The sequence below is a fragment of the Telmatherina bonti genome (assembly GCF_933228915.1).
Source record: "Telmatherina bonti genome assembly, chromosome: 8".
Lineage (NCBI taxonomy): Eukaryota > Metazoa > Chordata > Actinopteri > Atheriniformes > Telmatherinidae > Telmatherina > Telmatherina bonti.
Window position 1 is genome coordinate 10,685,743 of NC_136626.1, and position 18,568 is coordinate 10,704,310.

The 18,568-nt window shown below is 40.5% G+C and overlaps 1 protein-coding gene across 1 annotated transcript in view; it reads right to left on the bottom strand.

Moving 5' to 3' along the window:
• Positions 1 to 6,943: 6,943 nt before the first annotated feature.
• bcar3 (BCAR3 adaptor protein, NSP family member) overlaps positions 6,944 to 18,568 on the bottom strand; it is a 47,447-nt gene continuing 35,822 nt past the window's right edge. Inside the window, exons 5-17 of the mRNA XM_079245764.1 lie at positions 18,069 to 18,197; positions 17,009 to 17,134; positions 16,643 to 16,759; positions 14,500 to 14,735; positions 13,861 to 13,961; positions 13,631 to 13,756; positions 12,861 to 13,052; positions 12,042 to 12,673; positions 10,267 to 10,382; positions 9,903 to 10,074; positions 8,762 to 8,873; positions 8,471 to 8,674; positions 6,944 to 8,372 (exon numbers count right to left, since the gene is read on the bottom strand). Of these exons, the coding sequence (XP_079101890.1) occupies positions 8,194 to 8,372; positions 8,471 to 8,674; positions 8,762 to 8,873; positions 9,903 to 10,074; positions 10,267 to 10,382; positions 12,042 to 12,673; positions 12,861 to 13,052; positions 13,631 to 13,756; positions 13,861 to 13,961; positions 14,500 to 14,735; positions 16,643 to 16,759; positions 17,009 to 17,134; positions 18,069 to 18,197 (2,442 nt within the window). The 3' untranslated portion in view covers positions 6,944 to 8,193. The remainder of the gene's footprint in view (positions 8,373 to 8,470; positions 8,675 to 8,761; positions 8,874 to 9,902; positions 10,075 to 10,266; positions 10,383 to 12,041; positions 12,674 to 12,860; positions 13,053 to 13,630; positions 13,757 to 13,860; positions 13,962 to 14,499; positions 14,736 to 16,642; positions 16,760 to 17,008; positions 17,135 to 18,068; positions 18,198 to 18,568) is intronic.

Here is an 18,568-nt window from a genome sequence, read left to right on the forward strand (position 1 = left end):
AAGGAAAAAAAAAAAAAAGACAGAACCCCAACATCTGCATGGACTTTTTACTTCCATTCCCCCGTTCTGGTTTCCATCCGTCTCTTTACTCCTCCGTCTGTCTGTTCCTCTAACATTGAGCATCTTCATCCCCTCATGTCTGTGGGACTCTTGTCTCAGAGGCAGTGCCTGACAAGCTGGAGAATACTGTGTATGTGAGTGAGTGTGTGTGTGTGTGTGTGTGTGTGTGTGTGTGTGTGTGTGTGTGTGTGTGTCTGAATATGAGGCATTTCCACCGTTGTTAGAGCCTCGTGACACTTCTTATCGATCAAAGCATTTAAATTGTTTTATGTAACATATTTGAAACAATCTCCTTTTTTTTCTGTCTTTTAATTATTTTACTCTTTCTTTTTTTTTTAAACTGGAGATGATCAAACTCCCTGATTTTAAACTATTTTTGTTCATGTGTTGATTTGAAGTGAAATATGTTCTCATTTTGTCAGATTTTCTTTCTGTTTGCTGTGTCTGTGGGTGTGTGTATGCTTTTTTTTTTTTCTTTTTTTGTTATTTGTGCCATTACACCAGTTTTGTCTGGATTTATCTGCAGTAATACGTTCTATTACCACTTAAAGGAAAAAAACCTCCACATTGCAGTTTTTATTACAGCACCCTCCTGAAAGAGAAAACACATTTACACATGAGACATTGTTACAGGAGAAGGGTTCATCTGGTCATTTTAATATCCTGACAGTGCAGATATTTCTTCATCTTTGGCCCTTTTAATGTACATTTTATTCTTTGGTTGGATAAAGTCGACAGGACTGCTAATGTTTTTGTGTTTTAGTCCCTGAAATGGCTTCAGTTCCCGAAAAGGGGCACCTACATTTCCCACAATGCCCTTTAAACCTTACTGATTTAATCTGTGATTCAGCCTCCACAAACCATGTGCCCCTTAAGAAACTTCTGTCATATTGTGTCATTTTTTCCAAACTGCTCGGGTACCTTCTAAAGGTGGCATTTTGAGGTTTTAGCCAATGTTTCCCAAAAAGGAGACCAGGTTCAGGAAATGAGCTGTACGTTGGATTAACACCAAACTTCAGTTTAATGCAGTGCATGAATGTGTTTTTTTCAGTCAGGAATAAACCAACTTTATTCTTAAGCTAGAAGTCTTCAACCTTAACTCTGACTTGAAACCCAGATGTAGTTTAAGAAAACACAAGTCCAGATGAGGAGGATTTCTGTTCAGTAAAACGTCTGTAAGAAGTTATGCAGGATTATTCTCACATTCCTGTAATTGCTCACATGTTTGATACTTGATATAAAAACTGCGCTGACTCTTTAGTTTCTGCAGCAACACGAGCTAAATCTCATATCACAGGGTTCAGCATCACTCCCTGAAGCAGCAGGATGCTGAACTTACTGCCACGTGTTTCATTGTGTGTCACCGTTCTTCAGTCTGCTGAGCTGTTGCCACAGTAATTCTGTGATTGATGTGAGTCATGATTAAAATGTTTTGAATTAGGCACAGAGTTTTCATTTAGAGAGACAGACTCTTTTTTTTTTCCCCCCCCCACATAAACTAAACACAGACTATTCATCCCGCAAGGTGCCTCATGTCTTTTCAGCTTCCTTTTTTCTTCCTACTCAGCGAATCAGATGAACAGAAAGTGACTTTTAGGAACAAACCCCCTGTTGTAGTAACTTGCTTTCTTTTCTATGTGACTGCAGGTTCCTGAGGGCTGCAGAGTGGTCGGGCTTTGATTGGCTGGTGGAGGGCTCATGCTGATTATTGGTGTCGGGGCTGATTAAGACACAGAGTAAGAGAGAAGAGGGGGAGAGAGGTAGAGAGATGAAGCAGGGCTGGGAGGGGAGGTCTGCATGTCTGCATGCTCACATATCCATAATCAGCAATACTTTCTGAGAAGAAGCCAGAAAAGATGATCCCAAAACCACAAATGGGCAATAAAATATTTAAGAGCGTTAAGTATGATCCAGGTTTGTACTCTGAGGAATCCATTTGGGTTCAAATCAGCAGGAATAAAAGTCTTTTAGACTAGGAGGTGACAACTACAGCAGCACGTACACCAGTCACCATCACAATGCTCAGTGTGAGTTGAAGCTGGAATAAATAGACATCATGGCGAGGTTGTGTGTGGTGACTGGAACTAACTGAGTCACAAGATAAAGTTAAACATCACCACAAACTGAATCCTCCAAAATCAACATAAATAACGTTTATATAAACCTAAGAACATGACTGTAGTGCAGATGGATCTACTGCAGGTCTGGTCCGTCACACGGCATCCAGCCGATCTTCTGTGGAGAACTATGGGAACGTTCTGATCCATGTACAACCAGTGTTCATAGTTTTTATTGCATCTGAGTGGAGAGTTGGCACTATTTTAATTCATTAATTTTTCGTTTTTTAAGGATCTTAGTTTAGATGCTGCAGAATGACTGTTGGTTTCCTTCAGTTTTAAGCCAAAACTTTTAGTTTTAAAGAGCTCAAAAACGCCGAGGAGGGAATGTGATGAATCAACTAAACTTATAGGGAAAAAAAACCTTTTGAAATTTTCCTGTAATTCTGGCCTGTAAGGGAGATTTTCACCCCTGCATGGAAGGTGAATATCACTTAACTGAGCATAAATGAAACACTTGTTCAGTTCTTGCTGAGATGAAACAGGATGACAATGTTTTACTGAAACACAACAAGCTGCAAGTTGTCTCCTCCTTGTCTCAATCAAACCAAAAACCAAACCCTGTTGTGAAATTTGTGGTAATAAGATGTATTTAAAGGGTGCAGCAGTAGATGCTCTCCTTTGGTAAGGTGTGATTTTCAGAAACATTCTTCCGTCTTTCTAATGTGTTTAAAACAGTTTATTTTACACACGCAACTGTTTGGGATCTTTTGACGCTGGATTTGATTTTTCTCTCAGTAAATTCATTCACATAATTTCCATCTGCTCCATCTCTGAATGCGTGAAAAGCATCTGATTTAGATCATCAGGGTGGTTTGCTGCCACTAACACGTCAGTGCTGCTGTGCTGCGACTCACTCCTGTCGTCATGCGTGCTCTGTTAGTGATGTCTGCCTGTCTGAGCCACTCTGCTCCTCATGCCTGCCTTCACACTCATCCAGTTGCATGTTTTAACGTCTCCCAGACATGACCAGGTGTTGTCATTTGTGCAAGTGCTTGTGTGTGTGTGTGTGTGTGTGTGTGTGTGTGTGTGTGTGTGTGTGTGTGTGTAACTCCAGCTGTGGTTGTATGCCGAATGCCACGTTGTTCTAATGAAGCATGATTTATTTATGTCTGCGTAACGTCCGTCAGAGCTCGTTATGTAGATAGGACTCTCAGGTGAAAACGGGACCTCTCTTCCTCGTCTTCCTCGCTCTTTCCTTTTCATCTGCCAGTCGACCAGCAGGTGGCAGCCTTCCCTCACCGACTGCGCCGCTCAGCTCCATCTGGACTGGGCCACTTTTAGAAGCTCCCAGCTTCAAAGAGGAGGTCTGGACTCTGCCTTAAACCTCGGCTTTGTTTTTATCGGTGGAAGGATTTTTTTTAACCCACCCGGCTCTCCTGCCTGACTACATCTCCCATCAGCCAGCTGGGCCAAGGGGAACGCTCAGCTGTTTCTCCACGAAAACTTCATTTATGTAATCAGCTTTCTTTTGTGAATGTGCTGACACACACACACACACACACACACACGTAGCAGCAACATGTATGGGGAAGCCACACAGCTCATGTCTGGCTGCAACATGTGAAAGTGTGCTGCTGCATGTGTGACGTTAGTTTTTAACCATTGAATGATTTGTACATAATATCCGTTTTGTCATGCTGAATGTGTTTCTATGGTGATTGTTTTTAGGTTTGTTTAGTTGATCCTCTTCTTGGGAGACAAGCAGGTTTGAATGGAACCGATGCACTTTGCCCTGATGTACTACAGCATTTGAATCCGATTAAATGAACGAATGAGAGACGATCTGTGTCGTCTGCTTAGACACGTGTGAACTTTATAAATGACCACTAAACAAAAATGGCTCTAATGTCATGATTTTTCTACTTTTTGTAACTCTTGATGAAGTGTTTTTTTGGTTTTTTTTTTTGTTTTATTTGCATGATTTTTCTCACCTCTGGTAACTTTAAACGCCTCACTTCATCCGTTTGATGTACTAACATGCAGAACTACAGTCTGATGATGCGTCGCACATCAACCGTATCCAACCAGCAGGCGGCCACACTTTGCTTTGTTTCTTCAGTGAAGCTGTGAAATGTGTAGATTGATGCTGTAGATGTTACTTGAACTACTTTTCCCGTCTTCGTGACACAGCTTCCATCTGTGACCATTCTGCAGTCGTATAAAAGGAAAAGTTATTTTTTTGCCACATTCTTGGACTTAAATGTGTCTCAGTTTGTCTTGAAAACACCCCTGTTTGTTTCTCAGTTTGTTGAAAGCTTTGAAACAAACAGGAGCGTCCCATCATGACCGACCGTCCTCTTGATTCCCCCATCACCGTGTAGGCTTTACTTGTTTCGGGATGCAAAATGGTGCAAATGAAAGAATCGGAAATGTCAGAATTTCTTCAGCCTCCCATGTTTTAAAAATATTTTTATGTGATCTGCTAATATGTTTAGATTTGCCTTTTTTTCTCTTCCCTCTTAACGTCATATTTGCAAAAGCTAACACAGATTCCATACGTGATCTAAAATAAAATGTGCATAAACATAAATGTGTTTCTGTCCTCCAGCAGTCTGGACAGCCACAAGCTCATTTCTGATTTATTTTATGGCTAAAGCTGATGTCTTCCAATGGCTGGTTTTGCAGAACAGTCTGCCCAAAGATATCCAACTTTTGAGTGAAATGAAATAATAAAAAGCGGGAACTTTTTATGTTGAAGGCATAAACAAGTGAATGTTTTGCCGTGTCTGATTATTGCAGCACAACAACTGGATTCCTGCTTAATGTCGTATATTTAATTAACTCAAAAGCAGGATTTATTCACATAGAGATCATAATCCTTCATCAGGGCTGGGAAAAGCAAATGTGTTGCTGTCTGTTATTGGTTTTGGATAATTCAAGTATTTCTCTTAGTTTTTTTTAACACGACCCTGAAAGGGGCAGTGGAGTGAAGCATCTCTTAAATCAAAACTGCTGTTAAAGAACACATATAATCTGCAATACAGCAATTTTAAACCCAGTAAAATAAACCTGTATAGTGTCTAATATAGTGTCTAATACTCTGTAATGTAATCATCACTGTACTGTAACTGATTTTCATGCAGATGTATAAAATAATAAACCAGCTTTGATGATGAACCTGCATTAAGTCCACTGTGAGCGCGGTGATGCTTCAGACCAGACGTCCTCTCTACATTCCTGCTTTTTTTTTTTTTTTTTTTTTGACTTGTATTCATGTGTGGACACTTGGCAGCCCTCACCTCCATGTAAAGACCACTGTGCTTTTTACAGGAAAATAAAAACAGCAGGTACAAGATGTTGGCAGGATAGAACCATGTAAATCTGTTTTTACCATGTTGTAATCAATGGCAGTACTTCTCTCTCCATGTTGTGCACATCTTTTTTACTTTGAATGTTTCTGACACTTTGTGAGCAAAATGCCTTTTTCTTTTCTTTCAAAAAGTATTCTAATAAAATAAGCAGCAATGGAAAAAAAAACTTTGTATTGCTTCTGTGAAGGCAGGAAAGGGTCGATGCTGTAATCACATACGAACATTGTGTCATACTTAACTGCAGCGTTACGCAGAAACACAGCTGTTGCAGGTCGTACAAGGACTCTTCTTTTCAGTAATTTTTTAAGTCCAGTGTCTTGTTTTGTGCAGTTTTATAGTGTTGATGTATTTTGCACCTTTGTGATCATTATGTACAAATATATAGCTGCACTAAAACGCCTATAAATGATCATACTTTACATCATTTTTTTTTTTTTCTTAAGTAACTACTTCAGACCTGCTTAAACCTATCCAATATTCAAACACTTTCAGAATTGCAATCCGTTAAATATCAGTTTAATTTTAATTAATAATTAAAAAAACTTAATTATTTTACACTAAATCAATGGTGTGGGGGGGCTGTGGTGCTGAATAAAGTCTTGGATATGTCAAAGATAAACAAATGGATTTAATTACACTATATTTTTATGAAGTATCAAAGAGTTCATCTGGATGCCTTTGTGGCTAAAAACGTTTAACTGACTTCCATTAAGACATTTTTTTTATTCCCACCGTCTCTACAGCTGGACCTTATACATTCTGTAACATCTGCATTTCATTTGAAGGAACTAAGTATAACGTTGCAGGTGTGTAGATTTAATCACCAACAGCTACAGATATAGTTTCGTGTTCTTGTTGCTGATGTTCTTCCTCATGTTGTTCTGTTTTTCTTCGTACAGGTGCTCCTGATGATAGTCTGATTTGTTTTCTGCTACATTTCTCTACAGAAAAAGCAGATTTTATGTATGGTTTTATAGCAGCTGTGTGTGTGTATTTCTGTCAATGAATAACAGCAGAGGTAAATCTGAGGACACAAGGGTTAAATTATAGTTTTAATTCTTCAGCACCTGCAGATATTTAACTCTTTAATCACCCAGATGACAACATCGGATCATAATCTGCATTTATTTAATCTTACCACAGAAGTTCATGACAATATAAACATTACAATTTTTTACATTTAGTCTACAAAAAGTATGTACAGTCTATTATTAACATGCTTCAATATGTACAGCTTTAATCAGTGATTTCTTTTGCCTTAATGTACAAAAAAAAAATCGTTTTCACAAATGCAGAAATTCTGCATATTTTTTCTTGCAGCGTAAATGCAAAATGAAGATCTAGATTCTTCAACTAATAACTGTTTGACTTTTTTTGTTTATTGCTTTTTAATCCAGCAGCAAACTGAACGGGTGGTTTTCTGTCAAAGATGCAAGTTTGAGAAAAGTGCAGCTGATACATGTTATTATATTATTAAACACATTTTATGTCTGTATGAACAGTCAGTCCATGGAGATCATTCACCAACTTACTTTAAGAAAAAAAATGCATCAAGGTATTTAATGACTTCAAAATGCATTTCTAGATCTAAAGATGGCTTTAACGCCTTTACAGCGGCTCTGAGCTCAAGTGATGCTGCTTTTAGGGATGAATAATATTCTGTCATAATTGTAATTTTAACCATGTGTTTCTTCTTGTTGGAGGGATTTGTGACCGCTGTCTTCTAAACATAAATGGGCAAATATGTTGTCACAGTCCACTAAAAACACTAAATATTCTTTTTTTATGTCTTCTTTTTCGATAAAGACGCAGCAAATAACATTATTACTTTCATTTAGTTACTTAAAGTTGTTACAATGTCAAAATGATCCACTTGCAAAAACTCAACATGTTAAACATTAAAATTAAATGTTTAGTAAAAATTATTCTCCACTTTGTGAACAGTTTTCTCTTGTTTATGTGTGGGAATGATTATCTATAACTGAGGTAGAGACGGAGGAAACGAACCAGCATAATAAATCAAAACGCTCCATTTAAAAGGCATATTGTTGTTTGTTTCTGCACTGATTTGCTCGAGTTTTTTAACTTGCAGCCATGCTGTGTGAAACCTGCTGACATTGTTTTTACTGGACTGTGAACCGTCTACTCCTCCTCCTTCCCTTTTGGCTTTGTCTCTTTCTCAAAGGGTCACCACAGCTCCAGGCTGACCTGCTCCAGCCTACAGAACCAGTACGGAAGCCATATTCGCATGTTTTCATTGGCACGTCTCACAGACTGTAAACTGTCTATCCAGCTGCTAGTCTGTCATTCTGAAGTCTACAGTCATTTTAACCTTTTGGACCACATCTTTAACTCTTCCTAAAGCTTCTTCTACTTTCTGTTCCGGGTTTTTCTTCTCAGACGAAGAACAAAGTGATGAATGCTGTACAGACTGTAAAGGTTGTGTGAGCTATATGTGTTCATGTAAAATATAATTAAGACTGAAAACAAGGCAGTGAACTACTGATCAATTTTAAATAGAAAGGAAAAAAGGAACAGACTTTTGCATGTGTTCGACCCGCTTGAGGCTCGATGCTGGAGTGGAGGCTGCAGATCTCCAGGTGGGCATCATGTCCTGCTCTGCGAAGCTCCTTGCCCTGGATGGCAGGAAATCTGTTCCGTGCCTCCTGCTGTGATGCGTGTTTGCATTTGCTGAGATAAAGTCAGATTAAGGTTTGGGTTTTTGGCGGAGGCTCCAGTTTCCGTGACAATGCAGTGAGGATAAGTTTGAATTTGTTGTAGCGATCTGATTGGTTGACTGTGGCTCCGCGGCTTCCCCACAGCAGCCGCAGCTGGAAGTCTGTTTTGAACACTTCAAGCAGATCTTCGTCACACTGAAACCCTGAGGACAAAAACACACCATCAGGTTTTACTGAGCTGGAAATAAAGAGGATAAAAAGAAAAGCTAAATTTGATTTAGTTTCCATGTTTATTTTTTACCATGTAAGATGTTTTGTGCGTTGACTGTGAAGCTCTGTGCATTGTGAGCGACATCACGTGCAGCGTCGAGGTGGCGCAGCATGATGTCACAGCCCTGGTCGCTAGTGTCCCAGAGCTCCGCCCCTTCAGATGTGATTGACGGACGCTCCATCAAGGTGAGGAGAGGCAGCAGGAGCGGGACGCAGACCAGAGGAGGAGAGGAGGCTGCAGGAGAGGAAAGATATATTCATCTTTTCTATCCTTTCTGTTTGTGATCATCTCTGATAGTCACAGAGCTTCCTGTCCTCCTACCTGTTCCCTCATATAAGTTCTTATAGAATGGTTTGAGGATTTTCTCATAACTGATGGCGGTTTGGGTGAAGTTCCTTCGTAGCGTCGTCCAAGTTTCCTCCAAACGGCTGATCTGGAAAATTAACAAAAATTTTATCAGACTTAAAAAGAAAAAAAGGAAATTTTTTCAAGACTACTTTTCTTTATAGAGAAAATTTTGTTTCTTTACTGTCCAATAAAAGTAAGTTAGAATTGAAACCTAAAATTATTTTTTTTAGTTTAAAAAAAAAAAAGGAGAATCATCTATATATATATATATATATATATATATATATATATATATATATATATATATATATTTGAGAAAGCATATTTCCCCGACTTCAATCAAAACTATTATTTTCAACAAAAACTACAGTTTTCTTCAATCAAAACTAATGTTTGTAAGTCAAAAATTACAACCATTGTGCATAAAAATAAGTCCTCTTTACAGTTAAAAACATTTGGTTACAAGTTGTCACAAGTTTGCAAATCAGTCCTCTTTGCAAGTTTTAAAGTTTTGGTTGTGAATTTAACTGCATTTGATGGGCGGGGCCTGCGCTGGTGAATGAGAGCAGAGTTTCTATTGGTTGGTTTCCCCTGGCTCCGGCGCCAGCTGCGCCTTCTGTGTTTCACCCATTTCTCTCTTGCTGTCCTGCTTGCAGGTAAAGTTGATAGCCTGTTGGTCTTGAAATCTATCCCAAAAGTTATCAATTGCACAACATATCGTTGGCCAAAACCCGTCATACATTTACAATACTCCCACTTTAAATCACAGCCCCGCGTTTTACACGCCACACCCTGAAATTCACTGGTTAAGCTACTCTGCTCAGGCCATGACTAGCAGACAACCATGTCCCTGCTAATCAGTGTGCTTGGAGCAGCAAACAAGGTGTTATAATTAAATACCTGTGTTATTATTGTAAATGTATGGCTGGTTGTGGCCAACGATATGTTGTGTAGCGGCTTTTTTTTTGTTTGGTTTTTTTTTACTTTCAAAAATCATTTTTGGTTTCAAATCTAACTTATTTGATTGGATAATAAAGAAACTGATTTCTCTCCATATTTCTTTTGGTTTTTATTCCTGTATTTCATCTTGTGTGTGTGTGTATGTGTGTGTTACCTGTGGCAGTTCCAGAGCCTTCATCAGAGCCGTGAAGGCGAACATGTCCCCCACCGTGTCCTTCAGCTCCATGGTAACCATGATGATGCGGTTCAGTGTGGACGCCCGCTCCTCCACGCTGCCTGTGCATCCCAGGATGTCCACAGCAACGCCGATCGCCATGGTGTGGTGCCTTGTAGACAGAGGAGAGAGGTGGATAATCAGCAACGTCTGATGGTTGTGTATGCTGAGAGCAGGAACCCCGTCTGATGCGTCAGTGTGTGTTCATAGTGACCAGATGAGCTTTTAGGTGCACCTGTGGGGAAGCCTCGTACAACAATGCTGGGAGTATGTTGGTCCTTTTCATGCTGGATGTGTTAAGTACCTTTCCATCAGGTCCAGCCTCAGCTGGCGGCCGTGCGGCAGCGTCACCAGCTCCAGACCAGAGGACACACCCATCTGGCCTTTCAGCTCCGGGGTCACTCCGAGGATCCTGGCGACCTGGACGGAGGGTTAGTGACGTTTGGGGGGAAAAAAAAAAAAAGAATTTTAAAACCATTTTTGTTCATTTTTTTATCATCCAGTGATGGAATCAAACACGTGACTTTTTCTGTGGCTGTTTCTGCTGCGTGATCCCGTACAGCGGCAGCAACATGAAAATCTCAACGTCCACACCGTCCCCAGACTCCTCGTTCACTACATGGTTCTGCACAAGCACACTGTGTTGTGCCCTCATTCATGCGGGTAATTTTATGAGCACAACTTTTTTCTCTCTGGATATTTGGACACACGAGGGCAGGGGTGGGCAACTCCAGTCCTCCTTCCCACCAGTGTGCTTGCTCAGGATGGGAGATTGAGTTGGAGCCTCCAACTCAATCTGTTGGTTTCCTTACATAGGGTATTATGAATTGGCTTTCATTATGTGTTTTTTTCCTGTCTGTAAAGCATCTTGAGATGGCATTGCTGTGATTGCCGCTATATAAATAAAGTTGAATTGAAATCCTGCAAGAGTTCAGAGTTTCCCTGCTGCAACACCTGATTCAAATCAATGTGTAATTGATGAAATTGATTGCAAATTTCTGTGGAGTTTGATGTCAAGCTCTGCATAAGTCTGCCAATGAGGTCTGATGTGTGTCAGGTATGTTGCAACTGCAAAACCACAAACATTTGCAGGACTGCGATCCTCAAACACTGGAGTTGCCCGCCCCCTGCACTGGGATCAGTGTTGTGCAGAAGTGTACAGAATGTGTGTAACATCAGAGGGGATTGTCGTTCTATGGCTTGTCCCGTTTTCTATTTCTTTTCCTCTCTTCCTCTGCGAATGTCTTTTTACATTCTCTGCTGAATCCGCCAATCAAAATAAGATGTTATTGTTCACTGTTCCAAATAAATATATGAATGATACCAAAAATGAAACGGAGGAAAACTGTCAAAGCAATATTTAGAAAGTATTTTAACCAAAGTATCAGATGAACTGAAATTATTAAAGAGATGAAAAATGATCAGGATATTAAACTGGCTGAGATCAGGTTGTGTGTGTGTGTGTGTGTGTGTGTGTGTGTGTGTGTGTGTGTGTGTGTGCACGTATGTTGCTAGTATTTTGTGGATGTTTGGCTCCTTTCTGATTATTTCAGTCATTACATTTGAAAAGTGAATCTTTGTTCCAGCAAAAAATCTACTAAAGTAGTTTTATGTTTACTGATGGTTAACACTATGTGTGTGTGTGTGTGTGTGTGTGTGTGTGTGTGTGTGTGTTTATTGTTTAAAAGGATCCCCATTAGCTGACTCTAAAGTGGGACGAGCGAGTCTTCCTGGGGTTCATACAAAACCACAAAACGCAACACAATAATACACAAGATGCAGATTTTAATTGCAATAATAATCAAAACTATAGCAAAAAATCCTTAAAAGCATCAGAAATTATTCACTAAAGTGATTATATTAATGGGTATTACATTGTATTCGTACAATAATAGTTTCCATTCCCTACTTACTCATGTAAATAGTGCATTCTCAGATGGTACTATAAATATACTTTTCTATTTAATTTACATTTGTTCAATGGCGAATTATTCCAATGATTAACGGCGGGATAACGGCGTTCCCTTTCAAGCATTTTATTTTGGACGTTGCAACGTATGTGTGTGTGTGTGTGTGTACCTGGCAGTCAGCCATCAGCAGGTGTCTGGCTATACTCTGGTGATTGTGGCTGAGCAGCAGCTCCTTCGCTCTCTTCAGAACCACCATCTCCAGTGGTTTGTTTTCCGGTGGCAGAAGTCGAGATCCGAACTCTGCTGGCTTAAAAACGGATTCTGTTTCCACAACCGGCCGCTGAAAAGCGTTCCTCACTTTTCTCCTCCTTTCATTCTCTTCATCCTCCTGATTTTCCCTGCCTGCATCCTCCTCTTCCTCTTCACTGGTGTTTGCTAAGGCTGCGATGGCGTGATGGTAGGAGCTTCTGTCCAGCCCTCTCCGTCCTCCCTCTTTGTCCTCCACCCTGTCCGTCTCCCCTTCCCTCTTCAGTCGCTCCACGTAGCTGCAGATGGGAGGATGGAGTTCAGGGTCTGTGACGTTGCTCGGGGATTTTGGCTGCCCCTGCGGGCTGCAGGATCTCAGGTCTGCAGGGCTCGGCTGCAGCCGCTCAGTCCGTCCCGTCGTCGCCTGTGACTCAGGATGCTGGACACCTTCAGCAGCTGAAACTATAGAAGTGGAGGAGCTGAGGGAGTCTGGGGGGAGAAGCTGGCGTTGGAACTTCTGGGGCTTCGTTGGAGGGACAGGAGGACCTGCGGCGACTATTAAACATAACAATATCCACCCTTTTTTTTTTAGAGTTTCTGGGCAAATTTAACAAAATAAAACACACATATAGTTCACTAAATGGAAAAAGTAAAAACCTGTGATGCTTTAAAGGAATGCAGCTGCATCCAGAATTCTCATTTGTGGTTTTAAGTTGGACAGAGAATGAATAAATGCAGTTACCTCCACTCCTCCTGGAGGAAGAATGCGTTTCTACACATGTGAAGTTTGCAGCAGGTACGTCCGGGCTTGGGGAGGAGGAGGGCAGCAGGGGCTGAAGGCAGGGGGGTCGAGCCAGTCGAGCCAGGGGCACTTTGCTGGGTTTGGGGGGCGGTTTAGGACACAGCTGGCTGTCGGAGCCGCGGATCGCCTGCCCTGCAGACACAAACAACACAACATGTGACTAAAATATTCACCTTTATCTCCAGCACTGTAACGTTTCGTTCAGCATCACATGGCAGCAGACAGCCTCGGTCTCATGTGTTATTTGATAATTAATGTGGGAGCCACAAGTAGAAAGAGGCTGATTTAATTTCATATTTACGTTTTAGTGACAGCGGGAGGAAATATGAAGGGAGTTTACACATCTAGAAGGACCAGCTTCTGATTATTTTCACAACCCACATTGGAGATTTTACTGGCCCCTGCTGAGCTTAACAGCTTTATTTTTAGCCTTTCAGACAGATTTTTTTTGCCTCATTTCAGTCATTCAGACGAGAATCCAGCAGATGAGAAATGTGTGCAGTGATTCAGAGGCTGTGGAACAAGGCGGCTTTATTCATTCATTCATATTCTGAGCAGTGGGGATGTTTTTTATCAACTATAGTTTATAGTTTCTTTTATTTAATTTCACTATTTATTCATGTTTATGGTTTTGTCTTGTTTTTGTTTACTTGTATTTTTCATGTGCCCTTTTCTTTTTTTTCATTTAAACTTCCTAAATATCTGCTGACCTGCTAGAGGCTCTGCTCTGCGAGGGACTGAGGGGCTCAGCACCGGCTCACTGCCCGTGCGAAACACCGGAGACTTGGGGCTGGGCAGCGGGTTGTTAGGAGACTGCTGGGGATACGGTTTGGATCCTGAAGAAGATAGGACAAGCTCTCAGTGTTTTAGAAACAGCCAGCAAAGAAAAGAAAAACAGGATAAACAGGATTTGTTTCAGATCTTTCAGACATGTTCTCACCAAGAGGTAGGAAGCTCTCTGATTGGTGCGCCTTGAGTGGGCGTCGTCGCTCCTGGACCTGATTGAGACTCGCTGGTTGGCTGCCGCAGCGATCCTTCAACCTGCATGAAACAGAAGGGTCAAATTTAGTCGTCAGAAAGGAAACATTTTCACGTGAAGAACACAAGATAAATAAAACAGAAATAAACAGAATCCACATGGAATCATGTTTTTCTTCTTCTCTGTTTCTTCTCTTTGGATTATTCTGTGTGGGATTACTTGTTTCTCACTCCTGCTGTGTTTTTTCCCACACAGACATGGACCTCATCCATCCTCCTTCATGTGCTCAAGTGCTGTAAGTCTGACACAATCTTGTACCTACAGAGGAAATCTAACGCACATGGAGCGTGTTGAACATGCAGCCTTCAGTCAGACGCGTATGAACAAAACTTTACCGTGGGAAAAGTTTTCAGTGTGTGAGCGAAAGTAAAACAAACTAAAGAAACTAAACTAAAGATGAGTAAATCTGTGTCTCCACTACTATTTATTTGTTCTTTTACATGTTATCTTACAGACTTTCCATCAGAGACGTCTCTAACAAACACATTATTAAAGTTGCAGGGGAATTTGCTGGCTTGTGTGAGTTTTAGGTGAACAAACCTGAGCTGGCTGCTTCGGGTTAAGCCGTTCTCCTGGCAGTGCGTGCCATCGTGCACGGCGTGTGCGTTGTCGTGCGTGTATCCGTTTGTAATGTTGAGGCTGAGACGTTTCTGGCCCCGCCTCTCCTGAGGCATCAGCCCCGCCTCCTGGTGACTGCCTGACAGACCGTACTTTTCCTCCAAGCAGCGCAGTGGCAGGGTCCTGTTGATCGGCTGGAAGATGATGGCTCCCACCACCTTCAGAGGGCGGGTAGAGGAGGGGAAGACCATTTACCAAAACATTACATTATCGTGCTGCTTCGCTAATATGTGATCTAAACAGAAGTATTAATAAATATTAAACCTCTCTATCACAAGGCTGATTCTTCTGCCTCCTGTCTGTAAAGACTTACCCAAAATAAATGAAGTGTATCATCACTACAAGGGCTTTATGTATAATCTGAACTACAGATATGTCAGAGAAATTATGTGTAACTATCAGAGTCAATACTTCTAAAACACAAAGAAAATCTAAATTTTGTCTCTAATTTCAGTGAAAACCGCTTTTGCATCAGAGTAGCCTGAATATTCAGTTAATAACTAATAGCAAAAGTAAAATCTTAAAGAATTAACTGAGGAAGTTTTATAGATATTTAACACACAGATGTCCAGGTGGAACCGCCTAAATGTTTCATCTGGACATGTTTCTTCTCCAGTAGAAGATTGAAATAGTAATAAGATTTTACTGATATATCATCATAGTGATTTATTTCATCCACGTACGTCAAAACGTTGTTTTTTTTTTTGTCATTTTAAAAATTAACTTAGATTTCTACAATTTCTCTTTCAAATAAAACCAAACAAGAAACACATTAATGAGACTCCGACTGGACGCGAATAAAAAGCACATCTGAAATAAAGTTTAGAATCAAGCAAAGGTTACACAACAAGAAATATTAACAATAACTATTTATACGTAATATTTTGTTTGTTTTTACTGTGTTTAACTTAGGCTAGGAGGCGAAGCCAATCTACCACACCTTTAATCACCTGACGAGCTTTTTTATACTTCCCTACTTCTGTTTGTCTCCTTCTATTGACCCCTCCCTTTCTTCTTCTTGTCCTCCTCCATATCTTCCATTCTGCTCACACATTTGTTGTCTTTTCATGCAGCTTTCCATTCTCCCACCTGCCTCTCTCCTTCCTCCCTGCCCCACCTTCTTTTTCTTCTTCTTTCTTCCACCTACATTTGTCTTTCTTTCTTTTTTATTTTTCTTTTCTTTCTACTGTCTCTATACTTCTCCCGTTCGGCTTCATCTCTCATGATGTTTCCTCTCATTTGCTTGTTTTCCTCTTCTTTTTCTATCAGGTATCATCCTCCAGTCAACTTCATAAAGAAAACTTTATGCCAGTGCTGTTAATGCGTGGTTCTTGCATGTGAACAAGATATTTCCTGGCATTGAAGTCATGTTGATGCTTGGAATCTCGCCACTTCAAAACAGTTTTTACTGAACAGAATGCATATTTCTGCCCATGAAAGTGAAATGAGGCTAAAACTCACTGAGGCATCATGCAGGTAAATATCTCTGCACACCACTGGTCGAGTTTGATGATAAATAACTCAATTGACCTGTCAGTAAAGAGAATTCAGGGACGGCTGCTAAAAATCTACATTAGAAACCCCACGAGGATGCAGAAGTCAGCGAACAGAGTAAAAACTTCGCTATAAAACATCCCTCATCTTCATGGAAACTACCGGGACTGTTATGAATCAGGAGGAGAGCACATTAGCAGAATGTTTTCAAGGTGAAACTTTTGACAACAAAGCAGCAAAAGATATATTTATGATTATGCTTTTTTTCCACATCTCTTTAGCTGCAGTGTTTGTCCCACAGTCATGGGTTCTGCAATCAGCAGTCTGCAGGATGCTACTATCAGGTTTTAGTTACATCTCCATGGGATTACTTGGTGTTTTAATTGTGTTTCATTTGTCATGTCAGTGTAAGGTAGAGTCTTTTAGGTGAGTTTCTCCCTATCACTTACTTACATGTTCATATTTGTGTTTCCTATAAAGTATGGATCTCATGCTTTTCTCTGTACAGAGGGCTCTCATGACAAGATGGCACTTAGAGGTGATAAAAGAACAAAAACATCTTAAAACTCACCTGTGAGACAGATTTTCTGTTGCCAACATAGTATCTAATGAGTGCAGGGACGCTTTCAAATCCTTCTCTCTCCAGCCGGTACTCAACTCTGGAGTAAGCTTCGTTCACCATCACAACCTGAAATGGACACAAAAATCTAGTTATTAACCTGTTATAACTGTTAAAGCTGGAAGCAGAAGGTGCAACAACAACAACTGATGTGGTGAGAAAACGAGCTGACGGTGCTGCACAGTGATGGTCTCATTAACCCAGAATTGAATCATGGTCTGACTGCTGTACAGAATTACTGTGTAGATCAGGTGACATTTAGCAGTAAATCTTAATAATTACAGAAACTAAAACATCAGGAGATGAGCAGCTGAGTACCTTCTTGTTGATTTTAAAGTGCTGAGCTGCGTTTCGCCATTGGCATGTCAGAACGTAGCTTCCTGGACTGGACAGCGAATCGCGGATCAAGAAATCTCCGTCACGCTGCACCAAGTTTTCTGCCACCTGGAACAACACAGGCAGTTACATAAGAGCGCACGCACACAAACAGTGGTTGTTTACAGTGCAAACATTTAATTAAATCTAATAATGGTCGTCTGTTGCACAACTGCCATTTTTATACGCAGGTCCAAGTGTTTATCGAAGATATGTAATACCTCAACCTGTTCCCATTCATACAGACACATGTATGTAACAGTAACTTCTCGGGTCACGTGTGCTGTTTTTGTGAAGAAATCTGAGGAATTTCATATCATATCTTCCACACATAACTTACTTAAGATGATTTTCTCTTTTCCCTTTATCAGTTGGAGGTTAGTACATAACATAAACAAGAACAGCAAATATTTTGTTCAATTAAAATAAAATTAAATGTAAAGTAACTTCATAAATCCTAGAGGAAAATTGAATTTTATTTAACAAAATTAACTGATAATTAAAACCAAAACTGAGACATGACACATTAAATCCAACTAAACACAGAAATATCTGTGAATTAAAACAACGTTTGGTGACAAATGAGCCCAAAAACCTCCGTTTCCATTCCAGTCTTGCTACATTTACAGCCTCTCTTCTTTTTCTCCTGAACACACAACCCTTCATACACAACTCAAGACTTTAATTAAGTAAGTGTTTGTGTAGTGTATAATGGTAGTTTAGTTTAGCCAAAGGAAGCAGCTTATTAAAAGTGATTACATCTTACTGCTACATTTCAGAGGGAGCACACAAGCCCTCTCTCCCAAACACACACAACGCAGTGTATAGAAGGCTTTCTATACACTGACCTAAGGTTACAACCTCAGTGCTGCTGCCAAGGCCACTATTTAAGTTATAATCTCCCTGTAATCACTGTCTGCAATAAGACGGTCTAATAATAGGTGATCTGGTTCAACAAGTTTTAAAAGGAGGGACTCCTGACGCAGATTTATGAGTGTGTTACCTGTCTGGGAATGGCTCCGTGGTACCATGCGTGGCTCCTCGGCTCCTCGCAGTTCATCTTCAGCTCTTCCTCGAGCTCTCTGCGAAGTTTCTCTGAAGAACAGTCCAGGATGAACTGGTCTCTGGAGAACTGCCATAAACACACCAATACACAGTTCAGTGCTTCCACGTTTATAAGATGGAGGTCCAGAATGAGCTGCAGACAATGGCATCGTCCATCCATCAATCCATTTATTCATTCATCCATCCATCCATCCATTTATTCATTCATCCATCCATCCATCCATCCATCAACCATCCATCCATCCATCCATCCATCCATTTATTCATCCATCCATCAACCATCCATCCATCCATCCATCCAACCTTTCGTCATCCATCCATCCATCCATACTTCCATCCATCCATCCATCATCATCCATCCATCCATCCATTTCAACACTTAAAGCCATTCAATTCTTTATCCCAAAAAGTATTAAAAGGCTCATAATATAATATGAT